Genomic DNA, 18050 nt, shown 5'->3' with positions numbered 1-18050 from the left:
TCTGATAGGAGAGGAGACTGAACAATGGGAGAATGGGCACCAGAGGGAGGTGATGGCAGGTGAGGAGAAGAGGTAAAAGGGGAACCAGAATGGTTCTATATCTGTAAGTGTTGGTGCATGGCCAGGTGGTTAAGGTGTCAGTCTAGTGATCTGAATGTCGCTAGTTCAAGCCTCAGCTGAGGCGGCGTGTTGTGTCCTTGAGCAAGGCACTTAACCACACATTGCTCTGCGACGACACCAGTGCCAATCTGTATCGGCCCTAGTCCCCTTCCTTTGGACAACATCGGTGGTGTGGAGAGGGGAGACTTGCAGCATGGACAACTGCCGGTCTTCCATACAACCTTGCCCAGGCCTGCGCCCTGGAAACCTTCCAAGGCGCAAATCCATGGTCTCACGAGACTATTGAGTGCCTATTATTATTTGAAGAGTAATTCTGATTACATTCCGTTCCGAAAGGATAAATTCATAAGTTATGCTCAGACCTGTTTCAATGTTGGTTGCAAGTTCTGTTCTGTGTGGGAGACACAAGAGACTGAAATTTGGAGCAACAAAGCACTCAGCAGGTCAGGCAGCACCTATAGAGGCAAATGGAGAGTCGATGTTTCAGATTGAGACCATTCATCTGGACATAGGGGTGATAACCAGTATAAAAGTGTTGAGGGAAGTGGTAGAGCAAGAGCTGGTGGTGGGTTTGAGAGCAAAGCAACTGAGATCACACGGGGGGAGCAGGAGAGAAACAGAGATTGGATATATTTTGGAATGACATGAATCCTCTAATTAATTCCCTTCTCCAGGTAAACATGTTATGCCTGCACATTTCCCATTGGCCACCTATCTACAGGGTCAGTTGCTGTGAATTTGAGCCCATGCTCCAGCACCGGGCCATGTGGAGATCTGGGATAGCAGTGCATTGTAGCATCTAAGCAAGAGCAATAATTTTCCCATCAGGCTTCGGATACAGAGTGGAGAATGCAAGAAAGGGAGATACCAGCTGGCCTAGCCAAGTAGGGCACCTTCTGCACCATGTACTTCATGAGGTAACAGAGAAACTCAACAGTAACACACACAAAATGCTGGAGGAAGAGCAGGTCAGGCAGCATCTATAAAAAAGAATAACGAGTTGACATTTTGGGCCAAGACCCTTCATCAGGACAAGAAACTCAACATTATGTTTGCATAAATCTGTTTCTCTCTCAAAAGCAATCACTATTAATTCCAACAGAGTTAACCTAAAATAGGTCTTTCACAGATTATAGTGTTCACTATGTGGAACCTCTCAAGTTCCCTGGTAACTGGTTCCAGTTTCTTTTTTTTCTTGTGCATGCTGTTTATCTCTTCCATTTTTGTTTGGTAAAATGAAGGGTCAGTGGGATGTGATCTATTCTGTTTGTGAGTCTCAATGATACAGTCACATCTCTTCCAAGAGAGTGGGAAGTGCAGTTCTGACTGAACGTACTCAAGGCAGCTGAGTCTTGTCGACTTCGAAGGTTCCATATAAACCCAATGCTTCTAGATGTAATGCGTTAATGGCAATTCATTTTGAGTAGAGTATGTCAAGGAAAACTAGCAGATAATTTACAAGGAGTAGGAGGGATTCTAACTAAAGACCACATCTGGAGCAAAATTTTCCCGTGTGGAGCTCAATGAGAAATCTTCAGTAAGAGGGTCCTCATTGAAGACCACCATGGATGTAGCCTTAAGTCAGTCAAAAACCACTAACCAAAGGCTGAAGAAATTACTTGGAATAGACTGGAACATCAATATCATATTTCCTTACATGACCTCAAATGCCTCCAGGTCAGTTACTGTCTGTGCCTTCTCACAGAAGCAGAATGTTGGTACTCATATAGGTTCTGATGGAACACTGGTATTGGTATCATAAATAAGGTGATCCTGAAAGAAGGCAGTTGAATTACTTTACATCCAGAAACCTCCCCATTCTTTTGCTCTCCACTGCACGTCTTTTGCTCCTTTCAAAAAGCCAGAGGACCTTGCAGAAGAGCACGAGGACACAAGAGGTTAAGAGCAGGAGAAGCCACCTTGCCCTGCCACTCATGCTTAGCTGATCTCAAATCCTCTTCTGCACCAATTCCCAGTATTTCAAAAAATGTGTACCTCTAAAGACCTAACCTCCATAACCCTCCGGAGTAGAAAACTTCTGAGATTCACTACCCTCTGGAAGAAGAAATTACTTTGAACTTGAGTGTTATATGACCATCCTCTTCTCTTGCAACTACTGTATGTCCCCTTGTTCAAGACTCCTTCACTGGCAGAAGCACCTTAGCATCCATCCTAATCTGATTTGTCTGCATTAGAATATGAAGAAAGTGAAGATGAAGGCACACGTCCATAATGTAACACCTGTCATCCACAGGATACACTGTGACACCCTCTCTGAATGTGGACTTGCAGAACCAGTGCTCAGTTCTGGTCACCTCACTACAGGAAGGATATGGAAACCATAGAAAGGGTGCAGAGGAGATTTACAAGGATGTTGCTTGGATTGGGGAACATGCCTTATGAGAATAGGTTGAGGGAACTCAGCCTTTTCTCCTTGGAGCGATGGAGGATGAGAGGTGACCTGATAGAGGTGTATAAGATGATGAGAGGCATTGATCATGTGGATAGTCAGAGGCTCTTTCCAGGGCTGAAATGGCTAGTAGAAAAGGGAAGAGTTTTAAAGTGCTTGGAAGTAGGTACAGAGGAGATGTCAGGGATAAGTTTTTTACTCAGAGAGTGGTGAGTGCGTGGAATGGGCTGCCAGCGACAGTGGTGGAGGCAGATACGAGAGGGTCTTTTAAGAGACTCCTGGATAGGTACATGGAGCTTAGAAAAATAGAGGGCTATGGGTAACCCTCGGTAATTTCTAAAGTAAGAACATGTTTGGCTCAGCTTCGTGGGCGGAAGGGCCTGTATTGTGCTGTAGGTTTTCTACGTTTCTATGTTTTTAACCACCATGGTAGCAGCCAGAGCATCCACATTAGCTTCCTACATGATGGAAGTCCCACTCCCACTCCAGTCATCCAATGGCTTCTTGTGCTACAATAGGCCATGAAGCACTATTTCCTAGTCAGGGCTCTAATGAATCTCCCATCTTTTCCTTCTGCAAAGGATCAACTCCAGGATTTACATTAACTATCCTGCAGTTTTGTTATCTTGAGTACATAAACTGTATGTCACCATATTCTATCTTGAAATTCATTCTTCTCACAGGCATTTACAGAAAAATAAAGAAAATGATAATAAGTATCAAAGACTGACAAACAGCCAATGTGCAAAAGGCAAATCATTCAAATAATTTAAAACGTTTTTTTAAAACAAATAAATAATTAATACTGAGAATATGAGTTGTCAAGTCCTTGAAAATTAGTCCATAGTTTATGGAATCAGTTCAGAGTTGAGGTTGGTGAAGTTATCCACGCTGGTTCAGGAGCCTGATGGCTGTAGGGTAATAACTGTTCCTGAACCCGGCAATGTGGGACCTAAGGCACCTGGACCTTCTGCCCGATGGTAGTAGCAAGCAGAGAACATGGCCTGGATGAGGGAGTCCTTGAAGGTGGATGCTGATTTCTTCTGCCACATGTGATCTCCTTGAAGATTCTCCAAGAACCTGTCAATGTGTCAAGCCTCTCTTCTGCAAGCAGCTTCATCTTCCTAATCTGATTCCTCTGCATCAGAACTCGTGTGTCATTTAGGAGATCATTCATGCCCTGTGTCCCACCACTTACAGGTTCCACCTCCAAACTAACCTTCAAATTATGCAGCAGGTCAGCATCTGGACTGAGCAGTGCATGTGTTAGATTTCTTTTTATTCTTTGGCCAGGTTAGCTGATGGTGACCTGGAGTTCATGTTTGGTTAGGGAAGGAGTGAGAAAGTGTTAAGAACCATGTGCTTACAGAATCGGTAGCTTGCAAATCTGGGAGAGTTCAGAATGAGGAGTGTGATGTTGAAGAAGGAATCCCTATGAATATATTGTTATCTTTGGTGGCTTTGGCTACACTGCAGACCAGCATCTCAGTAATAACCACTTCAATTGTGGTGAGAACACTTTCTTCCAATCACTTGCCTCATGCCAATTAGCCTTTACCAGTTGCTATGTTGCTCCACTTTATCCCACAATATGGAGACGAATGTTCGTGTCAGTGTTTGGTGATGCCATTGTTGTGAATGGGTAGCTGGATATCATTGAGGTGAGGTGTTAGGCACATAGCAGGATGAGGGAGGTGGGGGGCTGAACCCAGAAATGGAGGTACAACAGCACCTGTGGGTCCTGGGACTGTTGTACCTCCATTCCCAGTTCCATTTATGAGGCTATTGGTGCAGTTGTTGGGAATGAAGATGCATTTGCTGCTCTTGGTGCTTTGAAGGGTGTCACCATGTTTCACATCTTCACCACGCCTGGTCATCTGTCTTAATTTCCAGCTACAACCTACAGCTTCTCACTGCCTCGGTAAAGCAGCCAACATATTCAGAGACTCCACTCACCCAAGACATTCTCCCTCCTTTCCCCCCTTATCAAGCAGAAGATAAAAAAAGCCCAAACCCATGTTCCAGCAAGCTCAAGAACAATTTTTATCCCATTGTTATATGACTATGGAACAGACCTCTTGTACAATAAGATGGACATTTGACCTCACAATCTACCTTGTCAATGCCTTGCACCTTATTGTCCACCTGCACTGCATTTTCTCTGTAACTGCGACACCTTATCCTGCACTCTGTTCTTGTGTTACCTTGTACTACATTTATGTACTGATGCAATGAAATGATCTGTATGGGTGGCATGCCAAACAAAGCTTTTGACTGTACCTGACAGCAATAAATAGTGACTGATTGGCTGGTTGTCTGCTATAGCCAACAATGACAGATTTGTGCAGTTTTTCATGATGTCAACTGCTTGAAGAATCCCGTGCAGGAGAGAGTTTTTAAAGTGGAAAAGCCTTTGCACTGGCGTGGTTCCAGGCTCTCGAACTCGGAAATCCTGGTGAGTACGGAGGCATGGAGTCATATAGCACAGAACGAGCCTTTCAGTCCACTGAAACCCCAGTAACCAATAACCCTCCACCAAGTCCTCCAGGGAAGAGTCCCATATTGTGCCATCCTTCCTTGTCTCCCAGACAAGTAGCTCCAAAACCCTCACCAGTGAATGTGCTGGGCAGAACATACTGCACCTCCCCTACAACTGCAGCACAGAATTAACATGCAAGCTACATAGACTGGAATGTAATCCAATCACAAACAAGAGGAAATCTGCAGATGCTGGAAATCCAAGCAACACACACAAAATGCTGAAGGACTCAGCAGGCCAGGCAACCTCTATGGAAAAGAGTACTACCTTGCCTGCTGAGTTCCTCCTGCATTTTGTGTGTGTAGATTGGAATATACACTCATTTCCAGTAACTGTCCAATTTTAGCCCTTAAATGTAGACATCATTTAGGTCATGTTTCTGGTTTTACGTTGTATTTTTTAAGCTAAAGATCTTGAAATGCTTTTTGTTTTCAGTGACATAACAGTGCATCCTTTATAGTGGCAGCTTTCACTGATCAATTATCACCTAAGGAGTTTATATGTTATCCACATAATCGTGTGGGTTTCCTCTTGGTGCTACGATCTCCTCCCACATTCCAAAGATGTACGGTTAGGGTTAGTGAGTTGTGGACCTGCTGTCACAAACAAGAGAGAATCTACAGATGCTGGAAATCCAAGCAACAGACACAAAATCCTGGAGGATAAATGGAAGGACTCTAATCCACCTACCATTTTTTATTGGCTTTCCTCCATTATGTCCTGTCTAAGCTTAGAGAGAATAAATTGGACATTTGATACATCCTTTAAATTTGAAGAATTTAAAGAATATTTTATTCAATGTTTTCATATGGTTTGACTTATTGATCTCCCAGTTACTCTCTCGAAACTTTGGACTTGATCAGAAAGTTTTTCTTTTTTCTTGCTTTACTCTCAATATGGGCTGCCCAGTCCCCCTTTTTTCTTTTTTTTTTATTATTTTTGGTTTTTGTTTATAGAGAATAGTGGGTTTTTTTCCTATATATACAATTATTAAAGTTTCTTTATCTTTTTATGAAATGATAAGAGGAGAATTGAGTATTTTATTTTTTATTATATACTATTAGATTAATACTATGTATGATCTTGATAATGTTTATTTTACCTTTTATATGTATTGTTATTGATATAGATATCTGAGATAATCCTCCTCTTGTTTGTATGTATGTGCTTTTTAAAAAATTAATAAAAAGAATGATAAAGAAAGAAAGACAGTATCTATGGAAAAAAGTACAGTTGGGCCAAGACCCTTCGGCAGGACTGGAGAAAAAATGGTGAGGAGTAGATTTAAATGGGGGGAGGGGAGGGTGAAACACTGGTGATAGGTGAAACAGGGAGGGGGAGGGGTGAAGTAAAGAGCTGGAAAGTTGACTGGTGAAAGAGATACAGGGCAGGAGATGGGGGAGTCTGATAGGTGGGGATAGAAGGCCATGGAAGAAAGAAAAGGGGGGAGGAGCACCAGAGGAAGGCAGTGGGTAGGCAAGAAGATAAGGTGAGGGAGGGAAAAGAGGATTGGAAATGGTGAAGGAGAGGGCGGGGGGAGGGGCATTACCGGAAGTTGGAGAAGTCAATGTTCATGCCATCAGGTTGGAGGCTACCCAGGCGGAATATAAGGTTTTGTTCCTCCAACCTGAGTGTGGCCTCATTGCGACAGTAGAGGAGGTCATGGATTGACATATCAGAATGGGAATGGGAAGTGGAATTAAAATGGGTGGCCACTGAGAGTTCCCACTTCTTCAGGCAGACAGAGCGTAGGTGCTCAGCAAAACTACATGAGGTCTCACCGATATACAGAAGGCCACACCTGGAGCACCGGACACAGTAGGTGACCCCAACAGACTCACAGGTGAAGCGTTGCCTCACCTGGAAGAACTGTTTGGGGCCCTGAATGGTAGTGAGGGAGGAGGTGTAGGGGCAGGAGTAGCACTTATTCCGCTTACAAGGATAAATGCCAGAAGGGAGATCAGTGGGGAGGGATGAATGGACAAGGGAGTCGTGCAGGGAGCAATCCCTGCAGAAAGAAGAAAGTTGGGGGGAAGGGAAAGATGTGCTTGGTTGTGGGATCCCACTGGGGATGGTGGAAGTTCCGGAAAATTATATGCTGGATGCAGAGGCTGGTGGGGTGGTAGCTGAGGACAAGAGGAACCCCATCCCTGGTAGGGTGGCGAGACGATAGGGTAAGAGCAAACGTGCATGAAATGGAAGAGATGTAGTTGAGGGCAGCATTGATAGTGAAAGAAAGGAACCCCTTTTCTTTGAAAAAGGAAGATATCTCCTTCATTCTAGAATGAAAAGCCTCATGTGGCGGAGGTGGAGGAATTGTGAGAAGGGGATGGACATGCAATGTTAGTGCCGGGTGTGTGGCAACACCTGCGGGCTGCCCAGCAAGCGATTTGATGTAAAGGATGCCTTTCACTGTGTGTTTCAATGTACATGTGAAAAAAACAAAGCTCATCTAAATCTCAATGGTTTCATCGTATTGCACGTGAATCTTTAGTTTTTATCCATTATTGTCCCAGGTCCTTTCCCACAGCAAAGCAATGTTTAACAGTTAATAGTACAAATGTGCACAGACATAACGTTACGTCAAGCCCAACTACATCACTATTTATCAACACTGAAGGCCACAATCTGGAACTTGTACACCATTCAGAGGCAGAAAGATTATTATTGGAGATATAGCAGGTAACAGGCCTTTCAGCTCAGCAAGTCCATGCCACCCAATTACACCCATGGAACCAATTAATCTCATGACCTGTACATCTTTAGAATGCGGGAGGAAACCGGAGCACCCGGAGGAATCCTGTGCAGTCGTGGGAAGAACGTGCAAACTCCTCACCGACAGTGGGGGAGTTGAACCCGGGTCGCTGGAACTGTAATAGTGTTGCGCTAACTGCTACTGTACCAATGATGCCCAAGAGGTCTATGATTGCTGAAAACCTGAAATAAATATTTTTAAAAACTGGGGGGAAATGGAGCAACTCAGTGAACATCTGAAAAGAAAAACTGGTTTAATGTTTGAGATCAGAATTGACACAATGAACAGAGGTTTCAAATATTAATTTTTGAATATTAATAAAATATATTATAATAAAAAGTATTAATGGCATTAATATAAGTAAGACTGGTCTTACAGTCAAATGTAGTGTACGTTGTATGTAATGTGAGGTTTGCTCTTTACTAGCTTCACACTTTTTATGTTTTCTTTAATACCAGTTGAAGATAAACTCGCCAATTTCTGTTAAATTACAAAGGAAGTGACTTAAAATGGCTTTTCTTTCCCAACAGGTTCTTCCTAATGTGCTACATGTTCGTGAACCTGGCCTGTGCTCTGCAAACCTTACTCCGAACTCCAAACTGGAGACCCCGATTCAAATATTACCACTGGTATGAAACAATGACGCTCAATTCTACCTAGACTTAGAAATTGTTCTGTGCCAGGGAAAGTGTACTAAACTGACAACCAGGATGATTGACCCAGGAAACTGTTTTGTGTGTTAGGTAGCAGGCATTGCACAATGTGGATACAAAGACCTTCCTCCTCCTTTCGCTGGTGGAGGGGCTCAGGCAGGCGGTGGATGTTGCAGAGGGGAAAGGGCAACTCGGTTGCTGGGGAGATGGCGAGTGATTCTGAGAAAGGGGGACCAGAACCAGACCACAAAGTTCAGGTTATAGCGGGGATGACATAACAAAGTATTTTGTGATCTGGGGCAGGATTACTGGTCATGTTTGGGGAGTGGATGATGAGGTTGTGAATATGACAGGACCTACCATCTATGGCTGGAAGAAGATCAGGAGAATAGAAATACAGAATTTTGGTGGATCCAAGCTCAAGACCGTCTGCTTCAGACCTGTCCAGTCACTTCATTTTGCACCTCATTGAAACAGGCTGCACATTGTGTAAAGTACCTCTCCCCTATATTTCATTCATGATCCTTAACAGGCAGAATACCATTCGATACCACTACACTTTCATCAGCAATGTCCTATTTAAGGACAACATCCTGAAAATAGTAGGGTGACCTTTGTGGAACACTCATATACATCCACTCACTGCCAAGAAAATGACCAGTGTGCAGTGTACAGTACATAGACATTTACTATTTACTTAGAGGTCTACATTTGTGATGCTGTCGTCTTTGTCCAGTCATGACAGAAGCATTTGAAAAATTACTCTTAAATAAAGCAGAGTGTTGCTGAAGGAATGCATCAGTATCCGAGTATAATGCATATAATGACAGATTATTTAATGTATGTTGGGTTGATAAAAAGTAGATTAGAGCACTTATGAATGTTTTACAGAAGGTAGCAGATTCCTTGGAATGTGTTACATTGAGGAGAGCAGATAAAAACAGTAAATTTCTGAGAATTTAATCAGGAATTATCAGGATTAATTTTCAATATCAGCAAACTTCATCTAACCGCAGCATTTCTCCCGTTAACGTGCTCATCCAATAAAGAGGTCTGAACCACCCAGCACCAGTGTTAATGTGTCAAAGCCTCCCTCATTCATTTTATGGGTAATTCTTACAACAAAATGTCAACATCATTAAAGTGAAATGATTACTACAGCAAAACGCTCAGTGCGTCCATATCTTCACGCTACAAGGCAAAACAAACTCATCTCTACTCATACTGTGCAGATGTAATACTAATCTCCAGCAAAGATCTCATCCAGAAGGAGAAGATCTCAGATGTATGATCATCATGCCTCTGTTTTGGCAAAATTCTTTCGTGAATTACAAAAACACAAAGTTCTCTAGGGTCAGATTCGGATTCAGATTAACTTATCACAAGCACATCGAAGCATACAGTGAAATGCGTCATTTCCATTAACAATCAACACACCCAACGGTGGGCTGGGGCAGCCCTCAAGCATTCCAGCGCCAACATAGCAAGCACACGACGTTCAACACAGCAACAGCACAGGCAGCACTGTCACCAACGACAGCAAAACAAGCCCTTTTCCAAACCCGCCCCCCCCCCACCACACACACACAGACCTCCAAACCCAGAGTCTTCCACAATCTCAGGCTTTCAAACTAATTAATTACTGATTACTGGTCACCATTGTAATACAAAAACAGGCACCATTGCGGAAGTGCTATAATGCATAGTACCAAATAAGAGGAGATAAATTGTTCATACGTAACGGATGCTTCAATGGGCAATGTATGTTAAAAACTGCAATTATATTACTGCAGCTTGTGATGGGCTTTCATTTTTTTTCCTCAGGTCTATGTCATTCCTGGGAATGAGCCTGTGCCTGGCTTTGATGTTTATATGCTCTTGGTACTATGCCATAGTAGCCATGGTAATTGCTGGACTTATCTACAAATACATTGAGTTCAATGGGTAAGTAACAATGCTCATTTTGTGTGGTTCTTTGCAGAATAAACAACGCCGTGTCCTGCAGTGCAGTTAGTCCTATCCTGCCGATGTTGATTTGCACTCTGCGCAAAGTGCTATTGCTAAGTTAAACAGTACTAGCTCTTTAGCTTAAATAATGGTTGGCTTCTCACATGCTGAGCCAATGAGAGTATGAGAAAAAGCCAAGGCAAACGGGTGCAGATGCTCAAAGTTCAAAAGTTCAAAGTAAATTTAGCATCAAAGTAGATATATGTCACCATATACTACTCTGGGAATCATTCACAGTAGAACAAAGAAATACAGTAGAATCAATGAAAAACTACACAAACAACCAGCGTGCAAAAGAAAACAAATTGTGTAAATACAAAAAAATGAAGAGATAGACTGAAAAAATAAGTAGTACTGAGAACATGAGTTGTAGAGCTGCTGAAAGCGAGTCCATCTGTTGTGGAATCAGTTCAGTTCATTTCACTCTGGTTCAGGAGCCTGACAGTGAATGGGTAATAGTTGTTCCTGAACCTGGTGGCGTAATGATGCTGATCATCTGGTAAAAAGTAGGAAATACAAGAAAAGATACAGCAGTCGTACAGTATCTGGGGAAAGAGTAAAATTATCTTTGTAGATTCAGATCAGATTCAAATGTATTTAGCACGTGAAGACTGAAACGTACAGTGAAATACATTGTTTGTATAAACAACAACCACACCCGAGGATGGGCTAGAGGCAGCCCGCATGTGTCGGCACACATTCCGGCCCTAGCAGAGCATGCCCACAATGTTCAGCAGAACCGCACGGAGTACAACAAGCGACAAAAAAACCCACTGCAAAACAAGCCCCGTTCCTCCCTCCCACCCACATACAGTTTTCCAACCCCAGAACAAGATGGAAAATTGCTGAGGTGGTACTTAATAAACTAGAAAATCTAAAGACATTTTTGTCATCCAGTCTTCTATTTCTTTATTTCAACAACAGTGAATTTATAGCAAGACGTACGGTTGTATTTTCCCTGTAGTGTGAACACTCAAGTCAAGTATGATATTCTCTGAAGCGGTTGTCTATTGGCGGGTCCTCAGGTATCTGTAGAGACCAGTCTGGGATCCACATATTCTAGTGCAGCGTGGACATAAGTGAGTGGTTGGTCTTTTAGTTTTTCGACTTCTCCCTGTACCAATTCTCTGTCGGTGCTCAAACATTCCAACAGTTGCAATCAGTTTACCAGACTGGCCACTCTGACACATCTCTTTCTAAGCTAATCACTTGTAGTTAGCTGCCTGCATGTAGTCAGATGTATGCGTTTCAAAACCAGTTGATCCTGTATTGTTTCCAGCTTTCAGTTTGGTAAGAATTTGCTGAATCCATTATTAATGTGCTCCCTGCATCTCCCACTCACCCATCTTCTGGAAATCGACCCCTGAAGATCTAGTTCGATCAGCCTTAGCTGTCACACTTCAGATTTGAAAGTTCAAAGTAAATTTATTGTCAAAGTACATAGACATCACCACATATTGTATCACCTTGAGATTCATTGTGTTGCAGGCATTCATAAGAAAGTAAAGAAATACAATAGAATCAATAAAAATCTATACACGAAAATTAAGTAAATAAATACATACATACATACATACTACTGAGAACTTGAGTTGTTGAGTCCATGAAAGTGAATCCATAGGTTCTGGAATCAGTGCAGTGTTGAGGTGAGTGTCGTTATCCACGCTGGTTCCGGGGCCTGATGGTTGAAGGGTAGTAACTGTTCTCAAACCTGGTGGTGTGGGATCTAACGCTCCTGGACCACCTTCGCAATGACAGCACTGAAAAGAGGGCATGGTCCGGATGGTGGGGGTCCTTAATGATGGATGCTGCTTTTTTGTGACAGTGTACTTTGTAAGTGTACTCCATGGTGGGCAGGGCTTTACCTGTGATAGACTGGGCTGTATGCATCTGGGTGTGGGATCCACGCATCCCCTTGTCAGATGTTCTGGACTCAGCTTGTACAGTAGCAATGATACTTGCCGGAGTCAAAGTGTCCTCTAGAAATTTCCCATCACCCAAAGGAGATTCAATTCAACACAGTTTAATTCTTTCCACTGTGGTGGGATCAGTGCTGGACAATGGGAAACCATTGTCACTAATTATGCTGAAATGAGATCTATATCACAGCAAACACTCGTATGTGGCCATTCACCGACTGGTCTACTCACTGATCGACGACAGGCTGGGTGTGAAGAACGTGATGAGCCTAACTTACGAGCTTTGTATGGTACCCCTCAATAGACTGATATATGACTTTGGTAGAGGAGGAGGAAGAAAGAGAAGAGGAAAAATAAGAGCAAAAAGGAGAGGAAGAAGGAGAAGAAGAAGAAGCAACAATAATAAGAGGAAGAAGAAAATGATGAAGAAGAAGAAAGAAAAGGAAGAGGAAGAAGAATAAGAGGGGGAGGTTGAAGAAAATAAGAAAGAAGAAGAGGAAGAAGGAGTAGAAGAATGAAAATGACAACAAGAACAAGAGGAGGAGGAGGAAAAAAAGAAGAGCAAGAAGAAATGGTTTCATCATTGGATGAATGGATTTAGTTTCTAGCAAAAGGACCTTGAACAACAATGATTAGAAAAGCTCCAAAGGGCAAAAAATGTCAACAAAGGAAAGCCTAGAGAGTTTAGGAAAGTAAATGTGCCTACTTCTAAATTACACTGAAGGAGTGAAAAACAATGACCTCAGTAATCCAATGATCCAATATTTAAACAATGAAATCAATTTTTATGGAGTCTAACCTAGGTGAGAATTCCAGTCATATGCTGAGCCCTTTACTCTAGCTTGTACACTTCGTGGACAACATTGCAAACGTGCCGCTGTTCATTCATTATTAATCAGTAAAGCATAGGCTATAAGGGTCATTCCTATGGTATTGAACAGCAGGATGTGTCCCTGATCTTTATCTTCTCCCTATAGAGCTGAGAAAGAATGGGGCGATGGAATCCGTGGCCTGTCACTCAGTGCGGCACGTTATGCTCTGCTCCGGCTTGAAGAAGGCCCTCCACACACCAAGAATTGGAGGCAAGTAACCGAATAAAACACTAAACCTTCTGCATCAAAATGGTATTGTGATAATATCTGCAAATCTGCTGGCGTTTGATGGTTATCAGTGACAAAAGAGCAGAGGTTAATAAACCCAGCAATAGCAAGCCTATTTTGGAGGGTTTGTTTTCTACCTCTGTCACTACGCACTCGGGGTTGTGGTTACTCAGTTAGATTGGACAGATACAGAGGATGTTTTGTTTTCCTCTCATTGTACAGCTACACCGTGTTGAGGTGTTCTGGTTGGCACAGAGCTGCAGCCTCATAGCACTGGAGGTCCAGGTCCAACCTTGGCCTGTTCTGCTGCCTAATTAGAGTTTGCATGTCCCACCAGTGGCCATAAGAGTTTCCTCCCACTTCCCAAGATGGGGAGGCTAGTTAGGCCATAAGACCAGAAGCATAGGAGGAGAATTAGGCCATTTGGTCCATTGAGTCTGCTCCGCCATTCCATGATGGCTGATTTATTATCCCTCTCAACACCATTCTGCTGCCTTCTCCCCACAACGCCCTTACAAATTAAGTATCTATCCACCTCTGCTTTAAATATGTCCAATGACTTGGCTTCCACAGGTATCTGTGGCAATGATTTCCACAGATCTGCACCACCTGGCTAAAAAAGATTCCTCTTCATCTCTGTTCTAAAGGGAGTTCCTTGTTTACTGAGACTGTGCCCTCTGGTCCTATAGTAACACTGGAGAGATAATAATGGGGGACAAGGAAATGGAAGATGAACCGAATAAGTATTTTGCATCAGTCTTCACTGTTGAAAACACTAGTAGTATGCAGGAACCCTCTCCAATGTGCTGACATTGGAGAGGGTTCAGAGGAGGTTCACGAGAATGATTCCAGGAATGAAAGGGTTATCATTTAGACAATAGACAATAAGTGCAGGAGTAGGCCATGCAACCCTTCGAGCCGGCACCACCATTCACTGTGTTCCTGGCTGATCATCCACAATCAGTATCCTTTTCCTGCCTTCTCCCCAAATCCCTTCACTCCGCTATCTTTAAGAGCTCTATCTAACTCCTTTTTGAAAGAATCCAGAGAATTGGCCTCCACTTCCTTCTGAGGCAGAGCATTTCACAGAACCAGAACCCTCTGTGTGAAAAAGTTTTTCCTCAACTCCGTTCTAAATTGTCTACCCCTTATTCTTAAACTGTGTCCTCTGGTTCTGAACTCCCCAACATCGAGAACATGTTTCCTGCCTCTAGCGTGTCCAATTCCTTAATAATCTTATATGTTTCAATCAGATCCCCTTTCATCCTTCTAAATTCCAGTGTATACAAGCCCAGTCACTCCAATCTTTCAACATATGACAGTCTCACCATCCCGGGAATTAACCTCAATTTGAGCAGTGATTGAAGGCTCGAGGCCTATACTTACTGGAATTTCGATGAATGAGGGGGGATCTCATTGAAACCTACCGAATGTTGAAAAGCCTAGACAGAGTGGATGTGAAGAGCATGTTTCCTTTGGTGGAGGAATCTACGACCAGAAGGAACAGCCTCAAAATAGAGGGAAGTCCATTTAGAACAGAGGTGAGGAGGAATTTCTTTAGCCAGAGGGTGGTGAATCTGTGAAATTATTTGCCACAGGCGGCTGTGGAGGCCAAGTCACTGAGTACATTTAAGGCAGAGGCTGATAGGTTCTTGATTAGTCAGGGCGTGAAAGGTTATGGGGAGAAGGCAGGAGACTGGGATTGAGGGGGAAGTGGATCAGCCATGATAAAATGGTGGAGCGGACTCAATGGGCCAAATAGCCTAATTCTGCTCCTATGCCTTATGGTCTTAATATCCCTCTATTGGAAGCATCCTCTACATGTTCACTCTATCTAGGCCTTTCAAGATTTGGTAGGTTTCAGTAAGGTCTCATTACTTTAAAACAAGTACAGGCCAAGAGTCATCAAAAAACTCATACATACCTTGACCCTTTCATTCCCAGAATCATTCTCATAAATTTCCTCTAGACCCTCTCCATGCTAGCACATCCTTTCTTAGATATGGGGCATAAAAACTGCTCACAATACTCTAAATGTATTGTGACCAAAGCCTTATAAAGCCTCAGCATTACATCTTGCTTTCCTATTCTAGTCCTCTTGATTGGCCGCTGTAAATTGCTCCTTGTATGTAGGTGAGTGGTGGAAATTGCTCGTAGTATGTAGGTGAGTTGTGGAATTGGTGGGGGGAGGGAGTAGATGAGAATGAGGGGAGAATAAAATGGGGAAGGAATGATTAGTGTAAATTAGTACTTAATAGTCAGTGCCGAGTTAGTGGCTGGAGGGCACATTTCTGTGCTGTGCATCTCTGTACCTTTAAGACATTAACTCAACTTTACTCCTCCAGAATGGATGATAATCAAGGCTTAGCTTCTATTATAATAAATCTGCTTTAAATGCATCGACATCCAGACTGGATAAGTAATTTTTTTTCTTTGCAAGTTGAGTTGACAAAATATTCTGCTTTGTTGTTAGGCCCCAGCTTCTCGTGCTCGTAAAGGTGGACCAAGACCAGAATGTCAAACACCCACAACTTTTGACATTCACGTGCCAGCTGAAGGCTGGGAAAGGGCTCACCATTGTGGGCTCTGTGTTAGAGGGCAGGTTCTTGGAAAATCACCCCCAAGCCCAACGAGCCGAGGAGGTAATCACTCACATATTTTTGCAAGTTTTGTTTCAATTGATATGAGTGTGGACTGACAGAATAAGGTTATCCCTTTATAAATCTCCTTTGGAGAGAGTTCCTTATTTACATTCATCGAGAATTTGCAGTCAAGTTCTATAATGTGTTATATAGGAGCAGTGTAAATCTGTTTACCACATAATTCACACCTGACTCTTATTAGATATTTAGGCTGTAGCATGAAACACCTGAATTAACTCACCTCAAATGACAGTATTCAATGTATCTTTCACTTCAATAAATTTCTGAAGTGGAGAACACTGTCATTAGTACATAAGATAATTGCTGTTGTTGATAATGCTGCTGGCAAATTGTATTAGAATTGAAATTGGTTTATTACTGTCACAGGTACTGTGATACAATGAAAAGCTCTTCCTGCATGCTGTGCATATCATTACACAGTGCATTGAGATAAAACAAGGTGAAACAATAACAGTGCAAAATAAAGTGTGGCAGCTACAGAGAAAGTGCAGTGTAGGTAAACAATAAGTTGCAAGATCATAATGAGGAAGATTGTGAAGTCAAGAGTCATATTAAGCCTTATAACAGTAGGGCAGAAGCTGTTCTTGAGCCTAGTGGCACATGCTTTAGGCATTTGTATCTTCGGCCCAGTGGAAGAAGGGAGAAGAGATAATGTCTGGAGTGGGTGGGGTCTTTGATTATGCTGACTGCTTTAGTAAGGCAATGAGAAGTATGGGTAGAGCCCATGGAGGGGAGGCTGGTGTCCTTGATGTGCTGAGCTGTGTTCACAACTCTGCCACTTCTTGCAGTCACTTGGAGAGTAGTTGCCACGCCAAGCCACGATGTATTCAGATAGGATGCCTTCTATGGTGTATTGATAAAACTGGTAAGGCTCAACCCTAAATTAGAAAATATTCCATTTGGTTGAGAATAATCCATCATTTTTAAGTGTATTGTTGAAGGAAGTCATTTATTAGTAGGTCCTACAACTTTTAGTAGGTTTTTTTGCAAATTAAAATGAAGGATCTCAATATTTGGATGAGGTATATCCCAAGCACATTAGATTAGATTATCACGCAGTCCTCTTTTTATTGTCATTTAGTAATGCATGCATTAAGAAACGATACAATGTTTTTCCAGAATGATATCACAAAAACACATGACAAACCAACTTAAAAACTAACAAAAACCACATAATTATAACATATAGTTACAACAGTGCAAAACAATACCGTAATTTGATAAGAACAGACCATGGCACTGTAAAATCTCAAAGTCTCTTGAAAGTCCCATCATCTCACGCAGACGGTAAACTTCCAGCACCGCCAATTTGCCGATGCAGCATACTGGAAGCATCCGATCACAGTCCGACTCCAAGTCTGTCCGAAAACTCCGAGCCTCTGACCACCTCTCCAACACCGAGCACCAAGCACCATCTCTACCAAGCGTTCCGACCCCGGCCCCGGCAACAAGCAATAGGCAAAGCGGAGGATTTGGGGCCTTCGTCTCTGGAGATTCTCGATCGCACAGTAGCAGCGGCAGCGAAGCAGGCAGTTCAGAAGTTACTCCAGGTGTTCCTCCGTACTCTCACAGCTGTCTCCATCAAATCCGGATTGTACATGGCCCCAGATACCTCATACCACATACCTCAGATAGCAAAGCATCTCAACCACACCTGGTCAGAACTGACTTGGTAAGCTGAATGGGCTGTAGTGTCAGAGAACATGTATACAGGCCCTTCAGCACAACTGGATGTAACAAAAGTATTTTGAAATTCCGTTCTTTGTTCTTTCTACTTCAGCAATGAGAGATATTTGCAAATAAAGGAGACACTATACATGTGTTAAAGTTTATAAGTATTATAAAGAATAAAATACAGAAAGAAAGAAAAATTCTTAATAAAAA

The 18050-nt window shown here is 42.6% G+C and overlaps 1 protein-coding gene across 1 annotated transcript in view; it reads left to right on the top strand.

The window, feature by feature from the left end:
* Positions 1 to 18050, top strand: part of LOC140210509 (solute carrier family 12 member 5-like) — a 347453-nt gene that overhangs the window by 289956 nt on the left and 39447 nt on the right. The window contains exons 14-17 of the mRNA XM_072279513.1: positions 8355 to 8453; positions 10302 to 10421; positions 13381 to 13485; positions 15977 to 16145. Coding sequence (XP_072135614.1) covers positions 8355 to 8453; positions 10302 to 10421; positions 13381 to 13485; positions 15977 to 16145 — 493 coding nt within the window. The remainder of the gene's footprint in view (positions 1 to 8354; positions 8454 to 10301; positions 10422 to 13380; positions 13486 to 15976; positions 16146 to 18050) is intronic.

This window comes from Mobula birostris, chromosome 2 (assembly GCF_030028105.1).
Source record: "Mobula birostris isolate sMobBir1 chromosome 2, sMobBir1.hap1, whole genome shotgun sequence".
Taxonomy (NCBI): domain Eukaryota; kingdom Metazoa; phylum Chordata; class Chondrichthyes; order Myliobatiformes; family Myliobatidae; genus Mobula; species Mobula birostris.
Note: the sequence above shows the minus strand (reverse complement) of the source record. Positions and strands in the feature narration are given on the sequence as shown.